Source organism: Zingiber officinale, chromosome 9B (assembly GCF_018446385.1).
Source record: "Zingiber officinale cultivar Zhangliang chromosome 9B, Zo_v1.1, whole genome shotgun sequence".
Taxonomy (NCBI): Eukaryota; Viridiplantae; Streptophyta; class Magnoliopsida; order Zingiberales; family Zingiberaceae; genus Zingiber; species Zingiber officinale.
In genome coordinates this window covers 87,972,950-87,992,384 of record NC_056003.1, presented here as the reverse complement: position 1 = coordinate 87,992,384, position 19,435 = coordinate 87,972,950, and the positions used below count along the sequence as shown (strand labels likewise).

General features: G+C 41.3%; 4 protein-coding genes and 1 long non-coding RNA gene across 7 annotated transcripts; 3 read left to right on the top strand and 2 right to left on the bottom strand.

Annotated features, from left to right (window-relative positions):
• Positions 1–1,056: 1,056 nt before the first annotated feature.
• On the top strand, positions 1,057–3,916 carry LOC122023122 (cation/H(+) antiporter 15-like). Its single transcript, XM_042581211.1, has 3 exons — positions 1,057–1,482; positions 1,556–2,560; positions 2,633–3,916. The coding sequence occupies exons 1-3, from the start codon at positions 1,252–1,254 to the stop codon at positions 3,914–3,916; spliced, it is 2,520 nt and encodes an 839-aa protein (XP_042437145.1). The 5' UTR covers positions 1,057–1,251.
• Positions 3,917–4,281: 365 nt separating this feature from the next.
• Positions 4,282–5,270, bottom strand: LOC122025001 (putative lipid-transfer protein DIR1). The gene has a single exon (XM_042583759.1). It carries the CDS (start codon positions 4,713–4,715, stop codon positions 4,410–4,412), a length of 306 nt encoding a protein of 101 aa, XP_042439693.1. The 5' UTR covers positions 4,716–5,270; the 3' UTR covers positions 4,282–4,409.
• Positions 5,271–5,409: 139 nt separating this feature from the next.
• On the bottom strand, positions 5,410–10,523 carry LOC122025000 (MACPF domain-containing protein At4g24290-like). The gene is made up of 7 exons (XM_042583758.1): positions 10,027–10,523; positions 9,163–9,401; positions 8,646–8,844; positions 8,499–8,576; positions 8,223–8,406; positions 7,728–7,894; positions 5,410–6,966 (listed from the first exon to the last, which is right to left on the bottom strand). The coding sequence occupies exons 1-7, from the start codon at positions 10,273–10,275 to the stop codon at positions 6,214–6,216; spliced, it is 1,869 nt and encodes a 622-aa protein (XP_042439692.1). The 5' UTR covers positions 10,276–10,523; the 3' UTR covers positions 5,410–6,213.
• A 259-nt stretch (positions 10,524–10,782) lies between these two features.
• Positions 10,783–14,350, top strand: LOC122025350. Of its 3 annotated transcripts, XR_006123672.1 has the most exons (5): positions 10,783–11,014; positions 11,133–13,141; positions 13,331–13,454; positions 13,540–13,612; positions 13,749–14,348. It is a non-coding gene; the product is annotated as an uncharacterized LOC122025350 (long non-coding RNA). The 3 variants fall into 3 exon arrangements; XR_006123673.1 differs by having other exon boundaries at positions 13,540–14,349; XR_006123674.1 differs by lacking the exon at positions 10,783–11,014 and having other exon boundaries at positions 11,026–13,141; positions 13,540–14,350.
• Positions 14,351–15,665: 1,315 nt separating this feature from the next.
• On the top strand, positions 15,666–19,373 carry LOC122025347. Its single transcript, XM_042584153.1, has 2 exons — positions 15,666–15,896; positions 16,461–19,373. Exon 2 carries the CDS (start codon positions 16,569–16,571, stop codon positions 18,837–18,839), a length of 2,271 nt encoding a protein of 756 aa, XP_042440087.1. The 5' UTR covers positions 15,666–15,896; positions 16,461–16,568; the 3' UTR covers positions 18,840–19,373.
• The last annotated feature ends 62 nt before the right edge of the window (positions 19,374–19,435 follow it).

Sequence of the window (19,435 nt, the reverse complement as noted above, 5' to 3'; positions counted from 1 at the left end):
CGAGACGATGCTACTCTTATTGTTTGTGTATTGGAAGTGAAATTGAGATCCCACCGGAACAATGTGAATATTATTAGTCATTATAATTCTGCAGGGTTTATATTGAAAATTAGATTACACAATCCTCATTAATTCGCCTAGTATGGGATTCACATGCCATATACTCATTATTATATCACCACTTTTTTCCCCTTCGGGAAAGTGCAGTGGTTAAGACATAGGGTATTATCACATGAGGACTTGGGGTCAAAATTCAGTGTGTCCGAGCTTACCTTCTCTCATACCTTACCACCTGCACTAATGGCTAGTAGTCACCTCCTCTATATTAACCTAGGAATGGATTGGTGGGGGTGAGCAAACCACCTTTACCACATTATATCAACACTTTTCCATTATTAATAAACACCCATATTCATTTAATAACAATAATTATAACAATAAACACCCTTCTGGAGAGTGCGCCAAACCCAAACCCATGCAATAGCGTAATTTAACAAACTCACCCTTTAATAAAATAAATTTAATATATCATACTTGATCTTAGCTAAAAAGACGAGAAAAGTATGTCTTTTTTTAAAAAAAAATTGGATCAAGTATTTATAGAAATTTCTCTACTCACAGGGTTGTCAATCTTAAGATGTGGAACTAAGACACTCTAAATTACTAATTGATTAATGAGAAAATTTCTCAATAATGAGTCGTAGTTAAGTCTCGAACTCTAGATCCCTGATTGATTAATGAAAAATTCTCAATAATATATCGCAGTTGAATCTTGAACTCTAGATCACTAATTGATGCGTATGTGGAAATTATTAATAAACTTAAAAAAAAAATTTTGGTATAAATAAAAAAATGACATTAATGTAATTTCATTTATGAATTTCATCAAAATTAGTAAACGGTTTAGAATTTTAATAAAATAGTAAGATTAAATAAATATTTTTAAATTTTAATTTTTTATTTTAAAATTAATATTATTTAAAGTAAATAATAATATTTTTTAAAATTAATTTAATTTAATTTTTGTTATATATATATATATATATATATATATATATATATATATATATATTCCTAAATATGGTAAAATCTAACCGTAATGAACCTGAAATCAGTGTCTCGGTGAGATCGTTCCGCTCCACCAATGGAGTCTTGGAGCCGATCCACATTCCTGTACTCTTCCTTCTTCCTTCCTCGTCTCCTATGGCAGAAGTAGCGCGATCGACATGCAAGTAGATGATCTGATCGGAGATGGCGACGGCGGCGACGACGACGACGACGACGTCCGAAAGCACTCCGAAGCTGATCATGTGCTTCGAACCCATGGTGATCTCCAATAGCACGATCTGGCAGGGCATCAGCCCCCTCTCCTCCGGCCTCCCTGTCTTCCTCCTCCAGCTCGTCCTCGTCGTCCTCACCACCCGCGCCCTCGTCCTCCTCCTCCGCCCCCTCAACCAACCTCGCGTGCTCGCCGAGATCCTCGTAATTTTATTTTTCCCCTCCAATTTGATATATATATATATCCTTCTTTGATGATCTGCATGCGCTGCTGCAGGGTGGCATCGTTCTTGGGCCGTCGGTGATGGGTCGGATAGAGATCTTCGGCGTCTATATCTTCCCGGCGCGGAGCCTGTTGGTCATGGAGACGATCGCCCACTTCGGGCTCCTCTGTTTCCTCTTCCTCGTCGGCGTGGAGATGGACGTGACGATGGTGCGGCAGACGGGGCGGAAGGCGTTGGCCGTGGCGGCGGCCGGCATGATCCTGCCTTTCGCCACCGGCGCCGTCGCCTCCTTCATGCTCCAGAGCTTCGCCGGCAAGAACATCCACCAGAGCGAGTTCCTCGTCTTCCTCGGCCTCGCGCTCTCCGTCACCGCCTTCCCTGTCCTCGCCCGCATCCTCGCCGAGATCAAGTTGCTCAACTCCGACATCGGCCGCCTCTCCATGTCCGCCGCCATCATCAGCGACACCTTCACGTGGGTAATCCTGGCCTTGACCATCGCGATGACGCAGAGCAGAGGCACCGCGTGGGCCTCCCTCTGGATCCTCGCGTGGGGCGTCGCCTTCGTCCTCCTATGCTTCTACGGCGCCCGACGGGGCATGCGGTGGCTCATGCGGCGGCGGATTTCGGAGGGCCAGTCCGTGGGTGACTTCCACGTCTGCCTCATGATAACCGGCATGATGGCGGCGGCCACTGTCACCGACGCCATCGGCCTCCACTCCGCCTTCGGGGCATTCATGTTCGGCCTCGCCGTGCCCAACAAAGGTCCCCTCGGGGTGGCGCTGCTGGAGAAGCTGGAGGACCTCGTCACCGGACTGCTGCTGCCGCTCTACTTCGCCAACAGCGGCCTCAGAACCAATCTGTCCACCGTCACAGAAGGCCGGACGGCGGCGCTCCTCTTCGTAGTGTTCGTGATCGCCAGCATCGGCAAAGTCGCCGGTACCGTTATTATTTCCCTCTTCTACTTGATCCCATTGCGCGAGGGCCTCTCTCTTGGCTTCTTGATGAACACCAGAGGCGTGGTGGAGATGATCATTCTTGAGATCGGAAGAGATCGAAGGGTAAGAATCAATCAAGAACAGAGCAAACAATTTGTGATTTGGTTATTACGTTGATCACTCCGCCGCGCTCAGGTTCTGGACGATGAAGCCTTTGCGGTGATTGTGATGACCTCGTTGGTGTTAACGTCGCTGGTGACGCCGGCGGTGAGGTACCTCCACCGTCCGGTGCGGCGGCGCTTGGGGTACAAGCGCCGGACCTTGCAACGCTCGAGCGCCGACGCCGAGCTCCGGGTGCTGGCCTGCGTCCACAACACCCGCAACGTCCCGTCCATCCTCAGCCTCCTCAGGCTCTCCAGCCCCACCAAGCGCTCCCCCATCTTCGTCTACGCCCTCCACCTCATCGAGCTCACCGGCCGCGCTTCCTCCCTGCTCATCGTCCACAACGCCGCCACGAGCGGCGGCAGCCGCAAGCACGCCGCCGCAGCGAACGAGCATCCTTCCGACCACATCTCCCACGCCTTCCAGAGCTACGAGCAGCAGGCCACCAGCATCTCTGTTCAAACCCTCACCATCATCTCGCCCTACGCCACGATGCACGAGGACGTGTGCGGCCTCGCCGAGGAGAAGCACGTCGTCCTCATCCTCCTCCCCTTCCACAAGCAGCAAACCGTCGACGGCGGCATGGAGCCTATCGATCCCTCCATCAAAGCCCTAAACGAGAACATGCTCTTGGGCTCCCCTTGCTCCGTCGGCGTCCTCGTCGACCGCGGCCTCAGCAGCAAAAGCCGCTCTGGTCGCAACTCCTACAGCGTCGCCCAGCTCTTCTTCGGCGGGCCCGACGATCGCGAGGCGCTGGCCTACACAGCGCGCATGGCGGAGAACACCTGCGTCAATCTCACCGTCGTGCGTTTCGTCCACGGCGAGGCGGCGGCCTCCGCTGCAAGATCAGCCGAGGGCCTCCAAGACGAGCAACTCGACAACTCGTTCCTGACCGAGTTCCGGCTGAGAAAGGTGGGCGAAGAGTTGGCGACCTACTCCGAGAACGCGGTGAACAACGCGGAGGAGATGATGGAGGTGATCCGGACGATTGATAGCGGGAGGTACGACTTGTTCGTGGTGGGGCGGAGGCAGTGCGAGGCGGCGCTGGAGCTGATGGCCGGGTTGGCGGATTGGACAGAGTGCCCGGAGCTCGGGACGCTGGGGGACTTTCTGGCGTCGGCCGACTCCGCCACGACGACGGCGTCGGTGCTGGTTGTGCAACAATACTTGGGGGAACCGGTGGGGGGATGCGGGCCGAGCATGACGGAGGAGGAGTTGGAACGGGGGTTGCGGCATCACCTGAACAAAGGGGACCATCGAACGGCGGACGGTAACGGCGCGGCGGCGCAACCGCTCAACGCTGTCCACTGGTATTGAAAGCAAATTACGGTTTTAATTCTTTTCTTTATTTTTTTTTAATTTTAAGATAGAAAAAAATAACATTGTTTACAGAGATTAGAAATTTTCACTCCAGCCCCCTTAATTTATCTTTTTTTGTACATTTTACAGTTCACTACTTTAAAAAAAAATCCTTTTAACAAAATACAAAAAAACCACTTAAAGTTCTCAAATTCTTCTCCTTTGATCATGTCCAATGCTCCTCAATGAAAACCGAGCAACCTTTTTAGAGAGCAAAGGCAATTCTATTCCAAATTTATCGCATTGTCATCTCGCCTAAAGGTCACTTTCCGTTGGAGCTTCTCTCGTTCATTTTATCGAGCATAATGATCGATGGAACCGGATTAGAACATCAACGGGCTTTATTACTTTATGCATTAGAAACATCACAGAATGCCTAAGCACTTCAAGATAAAAGAGATGGAAACGTAATCACTAATTAACGACAACTAAGCATCCCCTACTTGCTTAATTAGCAATTCTCTGGTGCCTTGAGGCCACACTTGGGAGGCAGCTTCATGGCCAGTGCAGGGTCAATTCCCAGAGCCGGCAGCAGCGGTGAGCTCTTGTAGGAGCAGAAGCACTGCAGGTCAGCGACGGCCAGCGCCTTGCAGCACTCCGCCGATGGCCGCGGTGGGTTCGGAGGTGTCACCGATGGCCTACACATGTCGAAACCGTGCTGCGACATGTTGCATATGGCCTGGCTGCTGCTGGTCTCCAGCAGCAGCAGCATGAGCACAACAGCAGCCACTCTTCTCATGAACAACATGAACTCCATTATATTGACACTAACTGGTAAGTCAAGTAGAAGTTTGAGCAATGCAGCTCCTAATGATGAGTATTTATAGTGGTTTTGAGATGATCAGTCAGACTAATTATGTCGTTTAACTATTTCACAATTGATCACAGGAATAATGACCCGTGAAGGGTGGTGGGTGGTATGTCATTGGATTGAATAGATGGATTTGGAAGGATGTTTAGTTTGGGGAGAGATTAGCAAATTAATTAAGTAGGTTTTCTCGTCGATGATTTGGATCTTAATGTGGCTTTATAGGGTTGGTTAGAGAGCAACAATCAGGTTAGGAAGTGGTCGAGACAACAATGACGAGCCTTTATACTTATATAAGAGGCCCCGAGCATTGATGTGTACATTTGAATGATTACTAATAACCAATTAGGTGCTATGTACTGCATTGTCATTGTAAGTGCTATCAAATTATATTGTAAGCGATAATTAACAAATTACATTATTCGTCAAGACTAAAGTAAAGGCGAAGGAAGAAGAAGTGATCCAACAAGAACATGAAGAAGAGACATGAAGAGATCAAGGAGAGAACGAAGAGAAGCCACTAAAAGAGCAAGAGCAGTGACGGTCAAAGTATTATAATTCAACTTCATAAATATTAACTTTTATCTTATCTCCTAATAGGAAACACAACCAAGCTAATAAAATTATTCGCAACACAATGAAGGACATAATAGTTTGTTATTGGACATTTGGTGTCCATGCCAACTTAGACTCATGCAAATCTCTAAGCTTATTCTTTAAATGTAATTATGTTTACAATTGAGGATAAGCGAGCACGAACATGTGAGAATCTCACATGTTTTTTGGTGGATGAAGAAGATGAATGGATGAAGGAGCATTTCTATGATATCATAGCAACAAATCAATATCCACAGCTTGCAGATCCTGAATGATTTAAGTTTATTACCTTGTGTCCGATCGTGGATGCTTACCTTGTAAATCTAAAGGAATGTATGCATCTCCATGGACCAATTCAGCACGAAGGAAAACAGTTCACATACGTCGAGAGAAGTTGCATAAGGCAGCTGTAGAACACAACTGATGGATTTGTTCTACGGTTCTACCTGTGGTCAGAGATGTCCTACTGGGAGACAATCAAGATTAAGTCAGAGTTTGAAGAATTGGCCGCCAAGTCAAACCCCCAAAGCCGCCTTAGATTTTGCTTTAATCTGTGGCATGTCTGACGTCGACTCCCAAAGCTTTAATTACGCCAACTTTGACTTGCAGAAAACAACTGATTTGAATATGTCAGAGACGTCCTTTTCTTCATCTTTAACAACCTTAGTTATGACTGGGAAATCCAAAGTCAAATCGAGGCATTTGGTTTCAGCTCAACAACTGTTATGGTCCACCAACAGAGTAACTGAACATGGCACAGCTTGTAAGCATTTCATGTGAATTATTACCACTATCTGTACAGTTTGAATACCAACAAATTTTTCCCCCCTTATTCCGCAATCAGATCTCTTCAATCTACAGGACGGGTGAGAACTTGTGTATGAACTTCAGTTATGGTCTCCGGTTCAGATGAGTAATTCAACAAGGCAAACTTTACATGCAATGCGATCTTTCCGCCTTCTCTGGCAAGCTTGGCTGCTGTTGCAAGCCAATGGCCAGGTACATTGTGAGGACCACGTACCACCTCAGTCATATCCACAAACTTTAAGAGCTTTCTTGACTGGACTGGCACGGGCGGGCCATCGGGATACACGGCTGAGTTCAGCTGTGCTGGTTCGTTTTTTGGAGGAGGATGTGCATCCCTTGTTGTGAATGGTGCGCTAAGTGTGGTGCTCAGGTTTGTCAAGAAGCTCCCCTTCTGAGAAGTTGCTGGAGCACGAGCCCACTCAGTCTTTTGAACGGTGCAATTTGGAATGTGCATGTATTGGAGGCGAAGATGAAGCACTTTCTTCGACCAATTTCCTTTTGTGACAAGTTGTGCGCCGGTTATGACAAACACACCATTGGGCACTCTCTGGAGCCAAGCAGGATTGTGCTTCACAGCTGACGTGCAAATAGATGAGTAGCTCTTCCATTGGACAGATTCGAAATATCCGGACTCTGAGTCTTCCGATCCTTGCCACTCGGACTTCCAGGATGAATCAGAGTTTCTGAGAATGCCAGGGATACTGGAAAGGTGCTGCAAATGTATGGCTAATCGATTACAGTTGGGACCCTCCAAGTATAACCGCATACCAATCACTGGCTTTTGATTACTTAAAACCTGAAAAGGAAAATAAGCCTACTTATCAAACTACAGAAGAATCAACTAGCGTGCTCTAGTGTTGCAATGAATCTAGGAATCGGCAGTTTATTTACAAATTTGCATTTGCCAACCAATGCAGAAAATTTATTAAACTGTCTCAGCTTAATACAAAATAATATTATTAACAATAAAAATTTTAAGCAAAAAAAGATAAAGAAGGATAGGAAAAGAGAATATACCACCAGAGTCATTGCAGTTTAATGTCACATGCTTATGTTGCATAGTGTTTAATGCACTTAGGTGCGAACTCCAGTGATATTTAAGTATATTTTACGAATCTTCATTTGGAGGGTACAGTTTAGAGTTTACCATCTGTATCACTTCCTACTCCTTTTAACACATAGTACATATGGATTGCAACGACTTGCAAACCATTTAAATTACCACCATGCCAGTGTGCTAGAACTGTGGTCTAACTTCTAAGGCATCACATTAAATAAAACGGCATAGTATCCATGGAGATGCATTAAATGAAAATAATAATAATGGGGTGGAGTAAAAAGTGGAATGCATGAACTAACTAGTTCTATCTCAAAGTTTGTTAACTGTGAAAATGACAATAACCAAAAATTAGGGATGTAAGGAAACAGAAAAAGGTTGATTTACGATTAGCAGAAAACAATTTGCATAGACACTACCAGTTACACCCTTCTGCATTTAGCACCTAGAAAATCAAGAAAATATAAGTTGCAGCTTTAGGATACAATCAGAAATTGTACCTGGTCAGTATTAACATGAAGTTTTGGACCGAAAAATCTAAACTGCAGCTGCGAATAGGAGGCTTTTCTTCTTTGAGGTCCAAGAGCTAGTTCACTGAACATTGGTGCCCATTGATTAGGGACTTGAAATTCCAAGAAATACTGTAACTCTTCAGGATCCGGTTTGTCTGGCAAGTGGCAAATATAAAAGAAAATGTGATCAAAATAACAGAGCATAGCATTATTAACTCAATCTCAACTAAGGTTGCAAATGCATCTTTTTACGAGTAATTTACACATGAAGATTCCATTAGTATATATGAAAGATTGATAAATGAAACACCTTAAATGTTCTAGGATCTGAACAATGAGATCATGATGCATTGTAAGTTTTGCTGGCATGAAATCTTTTACTTATTCTATTTTATGCAGATTCATTAGAGCAAATAAATATTCAACCAGATAGAGCCTATTGAGAAAATAATATAGTAATAAATTTTGTTCGTATCAACTTACAACGAAGATATAAATTTATAGCATGGCTAAGATATCCGCTGCCCTGGATGCCAGTTAGAAGAGATGTGATGGGAACAAACTTGAAGAGAATTGCATCAGGATTATTTTGTATCGTTTGTAGCCAATTGGAATGACTTGAAGCATATACATCACCTCCTCTTTTTGAGCATATGACCGTGAGCCCCTATTATAAAGGAACATATCTAGTTCAAAATCATCCAATTCATGTAGAAATCCAAGGCAACATCTATCACAAGGAAATGCCTGTAAACATACTTCCTTGGTTGAAGCTTCTGAACGGACAGCCAGTCTCAAGGTGTTAGGTTGCAAAATTTTTGTGAAGACCTCAGGCACCTATGTTAATGGAAAGCATTAATAAACTTTTTTGATAGAGATAAGCTAACATCAGAAAAATAGATATACCTTGTTCTTGCCTTCTTTGGTTTTCTGATGTAAAGGAGAAAAACTACCGTCAGAAAATAAAAAATCTCCAAGATCCTCAAGATGTATCTTTAATTCGGTGGGTGAGATTGTTGAAGAAGGACTTTGCCTAACACAAACTATATCTTGACCTCCTATAGCTACCTCTACGATTATATGTGTTCCAAACGTCTTGATGAACCTAAGAGAAAAAAGGAATATGTTTATTAATTCAAGAAAATATTACTTGGTGGGGTATAATAGTGCCACCTCATAGTGAGAAGGAACCATGTCTTTAAACTGCTAGAATTATTATCATCATGCATGATTCTAGACTGCTAGTCAATAAGATGGCAGATTTTTCAATATAGAGCATTGTAACAAATAACTCATCTATTTACATCTAAAAGAAGACATTATATCATTAACCACTTCGTTATAACTCACATGAGCACGATATTTGCTAACTTCTAATGTTACAAACTAACTTCATTGTCCTACGCAATGCAATAGTACTCACCAACTGAGGGCCACAGGATCCCACTTTGAGGGAACTGCCTTCTTAACCTCATCATGAAGAACCAAATGAGAGGCTTTTAGGTGTAAATTATACAAGGAAATGAAGTATCCATCAAAGGCAAGATACTTTGTCTCCTTAGAATCTTCCAGCCATGACCCGGTTAGATCAAAAAGTGCATTGAAATAACCTGAAGGCACTTTTCCTTGAACTGAAGATTTCTGATTGAGTAATTCAGACATCTGTTGCAAAGAAAATGCTATTATGGTATGAAAACCACAATTTCAATATTAAATAATCAAGTTGAAGAATATTAGAAAGCAAAGTTAAGATCCTAAATCCTGTGCAAGTCAACTAAAAGTTGCTAGATGGAATACAATCACCCTCTTCAAAAGATAGATATACACACACCACCCTGCTTTAATATTAATAGAACAATAAAAGATCCTTATTTCTACTTGGCAGTTTACAGAAATTCAAGATGTTTAGGATACTCAACAGGCAAGACAGTCTCTTCAAAAGATAGATTTGACCACCCTGCTCTAATGCTAATAGATCAACAAAAAATTCCAATACAAAGAACTTGAATTGCTTCTACTTGGCTGTTTAGAGAAATTCAAGATGTTTGACGTACTCAACAGGCAAGATACCATGCATTAAATTTACTAGAATTGAAACTGCAATATCTAGTATATTTGTCAGACATACTGCAACCTGGAGGGAACTAAGAAAAACTATCTTAGTTCATGCTTAGGTTAGGAATGCCCCCCAATCGATCGAATGAGAAATTACCAAATTTCTCGTTATGCTACACTCCTCCAATTCTAATACCGAAAAATGAAGATCCGTTTTAGTATCCATAATCACCTGGTTGAACTCGAACACATCAGAGCGGAACCGAATCCGATCGCCCTTGTCCAACCCGATGTCCTCGGAGACGCCGCGGACTACCTGCCCCCCGGGGAACACTACGTCCCGCGTGCGGCCGTCATCGAGCTGCACGATGCGGCCACCGCCAGGGAGCTCCTTGGAGAAGCGGAGCCTGAAGTCGCAGGTTAGGTCGAATCCGTGCCCCAGCGAGAGCAGCGCCCGATGATCCACCGTCTCCTCCTCCATCCCTCTTCCCGGGTCTTCGTCAGTCTCCGAGGCCCACAGATTCAAGAAGCAGGGTCATAGAAGTAAGCAAACAAAGGGGCGGAAGCGACAGAATAGCGGTCATGCGGTAGTCCGAGGAGATTTGACCATTCTCGTCGCGAGGATCGAGGGGAGCGGCGAAGACGACGGAGTCGGAGTCGGAGTCGAAGTGGAAGAGTGCACGCGCAGCTTCCAGCGCAAAGGCGTCGTCTTTCTTTGAGGAGCCAAGGAAGAAGCAAAAAAGAGGAAGCAACTGAGAAATTAGCAGGCGAGTCTGTGAGCTGGCGTGGGACCCACTGGGTGGTGGGTCCTACCCGAACCGAGGAACGATGGTCGCATAACACACTTCATTGCACCCATAAACCTCTAACTAACTATTTAATCCATTTTCATTCTGTTTTGTACGGCAACTTTAACCGGGTCGGATCTTGAACGACGGTGATGACAATTGCCATCCTACCGGGTCGGATCTTTAATGACGCCGACGCAAAAACGGCTACTCGGTTCCTCCCATCTCGATCCCATCCGAAGCTTCTCTCTTTCTCCTCCTCCTCCAACTCCCCGATCCTCTGCAGGATCTCTGCCGCCGCTGCGCCACCCAGGGGCGATGGCAATGGCCTCTTCCCATCTCGCTGAACGTAGTCTCACTCCCGGTGGAGACGCCTCGGCGGCCAACGTGCTTGCACCCCAGCTCGCTGAGTCTGCTTCTTGTTTCACTTTCGTAAGTTTGGATTGGCTTACCTAATTGCTGTTTCTCATCGCATGTTTGGGAATTTTTTGCTATCCGTGTTGAATGGGAAGTTTTTTTTTTTAGCAGAATGACTAATTTTGTGCTGTAGGTGAGATGTAATGTTGGGGCTTAGCTATGAAAAATGTGGTCGTTCGGATTGGATCGGGCATTGCCTTGTTATGCTCCTTGTTTAAGAACGATGAATCTGAAGTACTGAAACTCTAGAAAGCAGAACGATGCCTTTTGAACTTGCTAGATGGAGTTCGGCCTTTTCGAGTTAGCTCACTTCTTTTGTTTTTTGGGGAATTATTAAATTTTTATGGAGTTGGGATACTAGGTACTGCGCTTTTATCAAATTCCAATTGGTAATAATGATTTCAACATCCCAAAATTTCAGTTTGGGTTTTTTTTTATTTTAGTTCAAGGTGGGTGGCCCTAAGTTATTGTGGTTAAAATGCTTCAATGATAAAATACCAGCTACCAAAAATTTTGGCTTCTTGTAGTTAGAGGTGACAATTCGGATTGTGTTAATTGTGTCATAAATTAGTCATCTTACTCAGGCCAATAAAAAAAGTAAATGAGATAACTTAAAATTATTATAGTTTTTGTTAAGAATGATTTTAAAAGGTGTAAGACCGACTAACTTCTCTAAAGAATTAAGTTATATGACATAAATTATGTTATTTCTAAAAGTGAATTATTCTCATAAATAAGTTAGTAATATGTCTGGGATGTCTCATGTTACTTTTGGGTTTTATCTCTCTTAACTGTTTTTCATGTCAACTTGAGGTGTGTTAACTGGCTGTGTCTAATATCTTTGGCTATAACTATAGTTACAAACATGAGAAATTAAATTTCAACTATCATTTTTACATCTAAATTCATGCCTAAGAATTGGAGTAGCATAAAGTTTAATGGAAAATAGCTAATTTAAATTTGCATCTACTGCAATATATCAAATTAATTAACCCAAGCAACCAAATAAGGAATATTTGATATGTATAATATAACATATCGAATTAATCAAGATTTTCCCTGGTTCCTTGATAAAAATATTGTTTTTGTTGTATTTAATCTTAAATAATCAACTTAAGTCATCCTTATACTCTAAAGTACAATATGACAATGCATTTTAATCAAGCTAAGTAGGTTAAAGGCTTTTGTTATTTTGATTGAATTATGTTTGATTAGAGCATTCAAAGTTGGACATAATCTTTTTTCTGCCGTGACTCCTTTGCAGCATCCACATGCATTGACACCTTTTAGAATATTTGTCTCTGTTAAAGGTTTAATTTTGTTTTTTGTTTTTTGAGAGTTGATTCTAAAGAAATTGTTTAGGGATGCATTTAGGTAATATGAGGAAGGAGATACTATGCTAGAAGTCATTTCTATTACTGTCTGTTGGAACGCTGCCTTTCCCGTTGTGTATGAAAAATAAACATTTAGTTCATAATAAGATGTTTAAAACTTCTTGGTTGTGAAAGACAGACCAAGAATAAATGTTATCCTAACATGAAAAAACCGGTTCCCTCTTTGATTAAATGGTACATGTAGGAAGTTTATAATATACATCAAATTGTGTGTATGTCTGCACGCGAGTGCCTGCATGCACATGATTGCAGATAGTTCAGACTGAAGGAATAAGAAAATAAGGGCCCTTTATATTCCTAAAAAACTATATTCTGCACAGGTACAATACCAAAGCTAGATTTATTTGTAGTGTAGAGGAGTTGCTGAATGAAAACTACAACTGTTTGCAAGGAACCGATTTTGTTGCTATCATTAATGGTTCCTCCAATCATCATCCATTCGTTCAAGCCTGAATCGCTCTTGAACATAGGCGATAAAGTTTGCAGCTCGCCTGTCTACCTCACTGATGGTGTTCACGTTGTTGGCAGCAACCTCATAGGTGCCCAAGTTACTGATCCCTTCCTTTTTGATCAAGGAAGGTTTTGGCTTGGGCGAAGGCACAACAGCTTCATCTTCCACATGTATGCTTACTACTGTGGTAGCCGGAGGAGTTGGAGTCGGCACAATCTTGTTTGTGTATTGCACTGAGGGCTTTGGTGCTCGATAGAAGGCCACAGCCATCTTACCTTTGGATCCTCTACGCTTGCGGTTGGTCTCCATTATGTCTCTAAGCTCTTGTTTTTGGATAATGGTTTGTGTGGATGTTCTGTTCTAGTGCTATTTATAGTAGTAGGACAGCATGTCTGTTAAAGAAAGATAAGAATGCTGTACGGATCAGCACATAATAGAAGGGTAAAATATCCAAAGCTGATCAAGAATATTCTTCTTTTTGCACAGAGAAGTTGATGCAACTTATCTCACTTTTATGCACTAAAGTAGCTTTGGATTCTTTTGGGGGCACTCTCTCTTCAGAAAGGCAATCTTGTGCTTTATCAGATTCATTTATCCTGCTTCATTAACTGTAAGCTATTTAACCATATTTCCAAGTTAAGATATTTCTCGGTGTTTAGATAGTTGAAATAGATAAGATTGATGTCTTCTTCCAGTTGAATATTCCTACCAAGACGTGCACTTTCAGTTTTTGATCCAGTGGTTCTGTAGCATCCAAGTCAGGGAGGGGTATCGTATTAGTGCAACTTTTCAAATCTTCTTTCTTGAATGATATCTTTCCTTATGCAAGCTGATATTTTGTTCTTCGGTTTACAACGGAGAGGACTATGTTGCCTGTCATAATTCTTATCTTTTGCTTTTGAAGGGATGTTACCTACCTTTTGATGGGTGAAGGGTGAAGCTTTTAATGATGATGAAGTCCTTCCACTTGCCTCCCCAAATTCTTAGACGACAACAGGCTTGCAATATGTTGATACTTTCTACTTGTTTCTGGGTTCTACCATATATTTCCAGAGCAAATTCTTCAAAAGGCAACCAGTCTCCACATGTAAAGCTCTAATGTTTAGACTTCGCAATTTTGCTTCAGTGGAGGAAACCCCTAACATAAGAGTCTTGGTGGCATGGGTTCGGTGTCCATTTTTCGGTGCTAGAGTCGGGAATGTTTGGCAATAAGCACCTCTAACCACTTCAAAATGGTGAGGCTAAAGAGAAATCAGCCTGTAATCTCTTACTTACCATTATAATTCTTGCTCTCTTTCAAAGTTTGCAGCAAGTGGCAGCAAAAATCACACACACACACATCAACTTAGGGTTTAGGGCACTAAATACTAATTTAGATAGATTTCATTGATTTTTTTTTTAAGTTTTATGCAGCCATTTTTTCACAGAAGCTTCATTCTTATCTTGACCAGGAAGTGTCTTGATGTTCTACTGAATGTATATATATATATATATATATATTGCTCTCTTGCCACTAACTTTGTTCATCTTAAATGTCTCCTTTAATTTTTGTTGGTGTTGGAATTATGTTAGTCCATCATTTTGGACGCAACCTTGGTTCCTTCCTTGCATGGTTTGTTAGTTTACGACATAGTGCTACAACACTAAAGCTCTGTTAATCCTGTTTCTTAGACTTCTACCATTACCCAAGTTGACGGCCCCAAATGTATCGCTAATCTAACTGATGTATGAGCTTCGTGACAACTAAGACTTTATGATGGCTTGAACATCTCATCAGACCTAGAGATGTAAATAAACTAAATGCTCATGAACAAATTTGATATTCAATTTGGTAAGAATTTATTTATGTTCGTTCAATATATATAAAATTAATTAAATGAACAAACTTGAATAACTCGTTAAATTAAATAAATAAACTTGAACATATGTATTTAGTTCGTTAATGTTTATGAATAATGTTCATGAATAATATTTATTAATAAAGTTTTTATTAACATGCTAAATAAATAAAGAAAGTTTTAAAATGAATAAACAAGTTTATAATATCAAGTTCAATAATCAACTAAATAAATTTAAAATATATAAGTTTCAAACAACCAAGCAAGTTTGAATCTAAAGTTTGATAGCATCTAAACGAATCAAATTTAAGTCAAACTTAAGTTGAGCTTATAAAAAAGAAATCAAATTAAAGGTTGAACAATCATTTCAACGGTTTGATTTAATTTAGACCCGGCTTAACTTGAATCGGTTATTTTATCAAACAAGTTTAAATATCGTAAAACTTGATTCGACTTGACTCGTTTACAATCCTACCTTGTCGGACCATCCTCAGCACTCAGGCCCTCATTTGTTTCAAATGTAGAGCTTCCACTCACACCGGAAAGCTTTTGTACTCTTCATCAGAATGTTACAAGAAAGAAGAGCAATCGAGCAGACTTAACACTGACCTCAGCCCTGCCAAAATCACATGGCTTTCAGTGCTAGCCACTGCCAAAATATGACATGAACTTCTCCTAAACAAAAGGGAAACCCTAAACTCCCTGAGGTAATTGCCCTAAAGTCTCACAGGCCCCACTTACAGAGTCCATTTTAGGGAAAAGAGAGGCAGCTCAATGACTGTATATGCCTCAACAGTGCTGAATTTTACTCATTTATTTATTATATTATTTATTTGATAAAATCATATCATATGTGAAAAAGCTTTTTCCCCTGTTTACAAGAATTGTTAAAAATTAGCACACTTGGTCAAAATTTAACCTTGGTTAAGGATTTGGAGAATATAATAGTAATAAAGTTAGGTTAGGGTTACACAGGAGCTCTTATCTTTTCCTTTTTTATTTCTGATTTCTTGCTATAAGCATTTAGGTATTTAGGAAAAAAATGTGGTTTGGGGCCTGAGAAGGGGTTTTGACTAGAAAGAAGCTCAACTTCCCCCCCTATATATAATTTTTTAAAAAAAAATTGATGAATTTTGGGAGGAAATTTGAGGAATCTCTTGCAGGTGGCTCGGATCTAGTAATTTCGTCATTTCTGTGGATCTCGTCCCGAATTGGTGAGCTCTTTTTGCCTTGATTTTTGAGAATTTTTTTTTTAATCTTTTTTTCTTCACTGCCTGCCTCTGATCTGTGGTAGTGGAGATCAGGACGTCTAGGGTTTTGCGATTCGAGCTCAATGCGTAATTACTTTCACTGTTGGCTGATTCGCGCTCGAATTGAGCTTTGGGAGGCTGAAAACTCTTTGCTTTTTAGTGTTTCCGGTTGCTTATTTCATTCTTCGCCGACAAATTTGGGATCTTGGAAAGAAAACATTTATTTATTTATTTTTAACTCCAGTGACTCGGTAACAGTCTTTTACATCAGTTAGCTTCGCGAGTTTTTTTTTGGATGTGATGTGCTTAGCTGCAATGTGATTGAAATGTGATTTCCTTTTCCGATATCTAGGGTTTTGCCTCTCTTCCTTTTTGCTTCAGGATCTAGTGTGTCATGGTTCAGTTAATGATGCTTCTTACACACATTGCGTTGAGAATACCTATTCTTTTGTAGTTTATTATGGATTAGAATTCACTTCAGTATAAAAAAGTTCATGTTTGATTGAATTCTTTTTTATTGATTTGCAGGAGAAAATGGATCTTTTATGTTAGTACAAGTGTGGCAAGAATTTTACTTTGTCTGTTGTGGATGTGTCTGCAAGGTCATTAATAGAGCAGCAGAAGCAATATTACAGAATGGATTGTAATAGGGAGGCGGCCGTCAAGGCGAAGGAAAATGCTGAGAAGAAATTCAGTGCTATGGACATTAAGGGCGCGATGAAGTCAGCTTTGAAGGCCCAAAGTCTACTTCCATCGCTTGAAGGCATAAACCAAATGATTTCGACTCTCGGCGTTTACCATGCAGCAGAGAAGAAGATAAATGGGGAGCATGACTGGTATGCAATTCTTTCTGTGAGTGCATCGACAGACGAAGAGACACTGAAGAAGCGTTATAGGAAGCTAGCGATACAGCTACACCCTGACAAGAACAAGTCTGTGGGGGCAGAAGATGCTTTCAAACTCATTTCGGAGGCTTGGAGTGTATTGTCTGACAAAAACAAGAAAATGGCATTCGATCAGATCAGAAATGCCAATGGTGTTTGTAACAAAGCCTTTCAACGGCATGGTAGTAGCTCTGGACATGATCCTCCAAATGGTTTCTACTCGTTTTCCAGTCCCACCACGTCTAGCAAAAGAGCTCGCAAGAGAAAAACTTCTTCTGTGACTTCTACTGCCCCTCAGGTTCATCCTGTTAATCTGAACACGTTTTGGACATCGTGCAATCGGTGTAGGATGCAGTATGAATACCTCCGGGTATACCTTAATCACAATCTTCTCTGTCCAAATTGCCACCAAGCCTTCATGGCTGTTGAGATAGGTATTCCAGGAAATGCTGCGGAGTCTTCAATTTGTTGGTCAACCAAGCAACACCAGCAAAATTCAAATCATAATTACACCGTAGAGAATGGATATAGTTCCGGATTCAACACCTCTACATTTCCTGGAACGGCAACTATGGAATTCCAGCACGGTCCGAATTTTGATTCGTATAATCATCAGAACTTCCAATGGAATTCTTTCACTGGATCAGCTGGAACTGCTGGGACAACAGATTCTTCATTTCATATTGCAAACTTAAACCATAAGAAATACGAGAAAATGAAAAGAAAATATGAGAAGGCACAAGCAGCGGCTCGGAAGGAAGATTCTTCCAGGGCTGGTTTTCATGTCTACCAGAGTTCATTTGAAGGTTCTCAAAATTACACTACTGATCAGCAACAACCTATATGTAAGGTTGGCAGACCAGCAAAAAGGAAAACCAACTGTGACAAAAACAATATTTGTCACGAAACAGATGCATCACAAAATATTCCCACTTTCAATAGAAAACCATTTGATATTGAAGACCAAGGGACCAGCGGTGCCGTCTCTGAACTTCCTAGATCTAAGATGGATGCTAGACAGAGCGACCCCTTCAAGGAGTTTTCACAAGTTAATTCTCGAGGTATGCTAGTAGAAAAGGCTAAGATGGCAATTAGTAAAAAGTTGAACCAATGGAAGTTTTCTAAGACCAGGAGGTTGAAAGAAAAGGTCCAATTTAAGCAGACAAATGGACAGAAAGCAGGTGTAGTACATAAGGAAGCTAGTAAACAGATGTTTTTAGCTGTTTCCAGCATGAAGGAACCGACTAATGACTGTGCAGATGAGAAAATCCTTAGACCAGTATCAATTGATGTACTTGATCCTGATTTTTATGATTTTGATAAGGATCGCTTGGAAAAGACTTTTCATGGAGATCAGGTATGGGCTATATATGACAGTGAAGATGGTATGCCTCGTCTCTATGCCATGGTTCAGAAAGTTCTGTCTCGGAATCCTTTTAGTATTCGCATGAGTTTTCTTACCTCTAAGTCCAATAATGAACTAGGACCAATTAACTGGGTAGCTTCTGGATATGCAAAAACATGCGGAGATTTCAGAATTGGCAGGTATCGTATCACCGATACAGTTAATATATTTTCCCATCGGGTTAGATGGGAGAAGGGTCCCAGAGGAGTAATCAGAATTGTACCCAGGAAAGGTGATATTTGGGCATTATACAGAAATTGGTCTCCAGATTGGAATGAACTTACACCTGATGATGTGATATTCAAATACGAAATGGTAGAAGTACTTGATGATTATCAAGAGGAATGCGGTGTTACTGTCATCCCATTGGTGAAAGTTGCTGGTTTCAAAGCAGTGTTTCATACACATATGGACCAAATGAGGGTTAAGAGGATTGCAAGGGAAGAAATGTTTCGTTTCTCACATCGGGTTCCTTCGTATTTGCTTACTGGCGAAGAAGCTCCTAATGCTCTAAAGGGCTGCCTTGAATTGGACCCAGCGGCAACACCTCTTGAACTTCTTCAGGTTATTACCGAAGTCAAGGAAGATGTGAGTATGGAGTTGAATGAACAAAGATAAGGTAAGTAATTCTCCATCTGTTAGGGCCAACCCTTGGAATTAAACATAGTGCTTCTTCACACAAAAGAAAAAGAAAGGAAAAAACAGCTTCTATGATAACTTGGATTACAAGACCAGGCTAAGATGAATTACTTACGGCTTCTACGACAATTGCTGATGGTGTTATCTAACCATTAACATTTTTTATTCCTACATGGAGATTGTTGCATAGTTCTTGATGCCGGGAGACCATGTTCTAGTGTTTGAAACCACATTTCACCTTGAAGGCCTACCTTTCTATTTCCTTGCAAGGTGATTCCATTTCTAACAAAATAGTTTCGGCTAATTGATTGCAGGTGAGAATCTTAATATAGTTTTTACCTTCTCATATTCTATATTTTCATGTATTTCTTTGAGACTATTTGGTCTGGCGTCCTTCCTTGTCGTTATTTAACTTGATTACCGGATTACATGAGGGGTATAACATGTATGATTAATGTCAAAACTAAACCTGTTGCTTTAAAAATTGAACTTGTTTCTCTGTTCTCTGTTTCCCATTTAACTGCTGCTGTGTTTGTTCTGTTATGTAACTAATGTATGATAGGATAACAATTCTT

Bases quoted from the DNA above. Each gene is read 5' to 3' on its own strand.
- LOC122025001 (XM_042583759.1), bottom strand. From the start codon at position 4,715: ATGGAGTTCATGTTGTTCATGAGAAGAGTGGCTGCTGTTGTGCTCATG.
- LOC122025000 (XM_042583758.1), bottom strand. From the start codon at position 10,275: ATGGAGGAGGAGACGGTGGATCATCGGGCGCTGCTCTCGCTGGGGCAC. The intron at 9,402-10,026 runs GTGATTATGGAT...TCTTTGCAACAG, and splicing joins ATGTGTTCGAGTTCAACCAG to ATGTCTGAATTACTCAATCA. The intron at 8,577-8,645 runs GTATATCTATTT...CCATTAACATAG, and splicing joins CCAAAGAAGGCAAGAACAAG to GTGCCTGAGGTCTTCACAAA.
- LOC122023122 (XM_042581211.1), top strand. From the start codon at position 1,252: ATGGCGACGGCGGCGACGACGACGACGACGACGTCCGAAAGCACTCCG. The intron at 1,483-1,555 runs GTAATTTTATTT...GCGCTGCTGCAG, and splicing joins GCGTGCTCGCCGAGATCCTC to GGTGGCATCGTTCTTGGGCC. The intron at 2,561-2,632 runs GTAAGAATCAAT...CGCCGCGCTCAG, and splicing joins AGATCGGAAGAGATCGAAGG to GTTCTGGACGATGAAGCCTT.
- LOC122025347 (XM_042584153.1), top strand. From the start codon at position 16,569: ATGGATTGTAATAGGGAGGCGGCCGTCAAGGCGAAGGAAAATGCTGAG.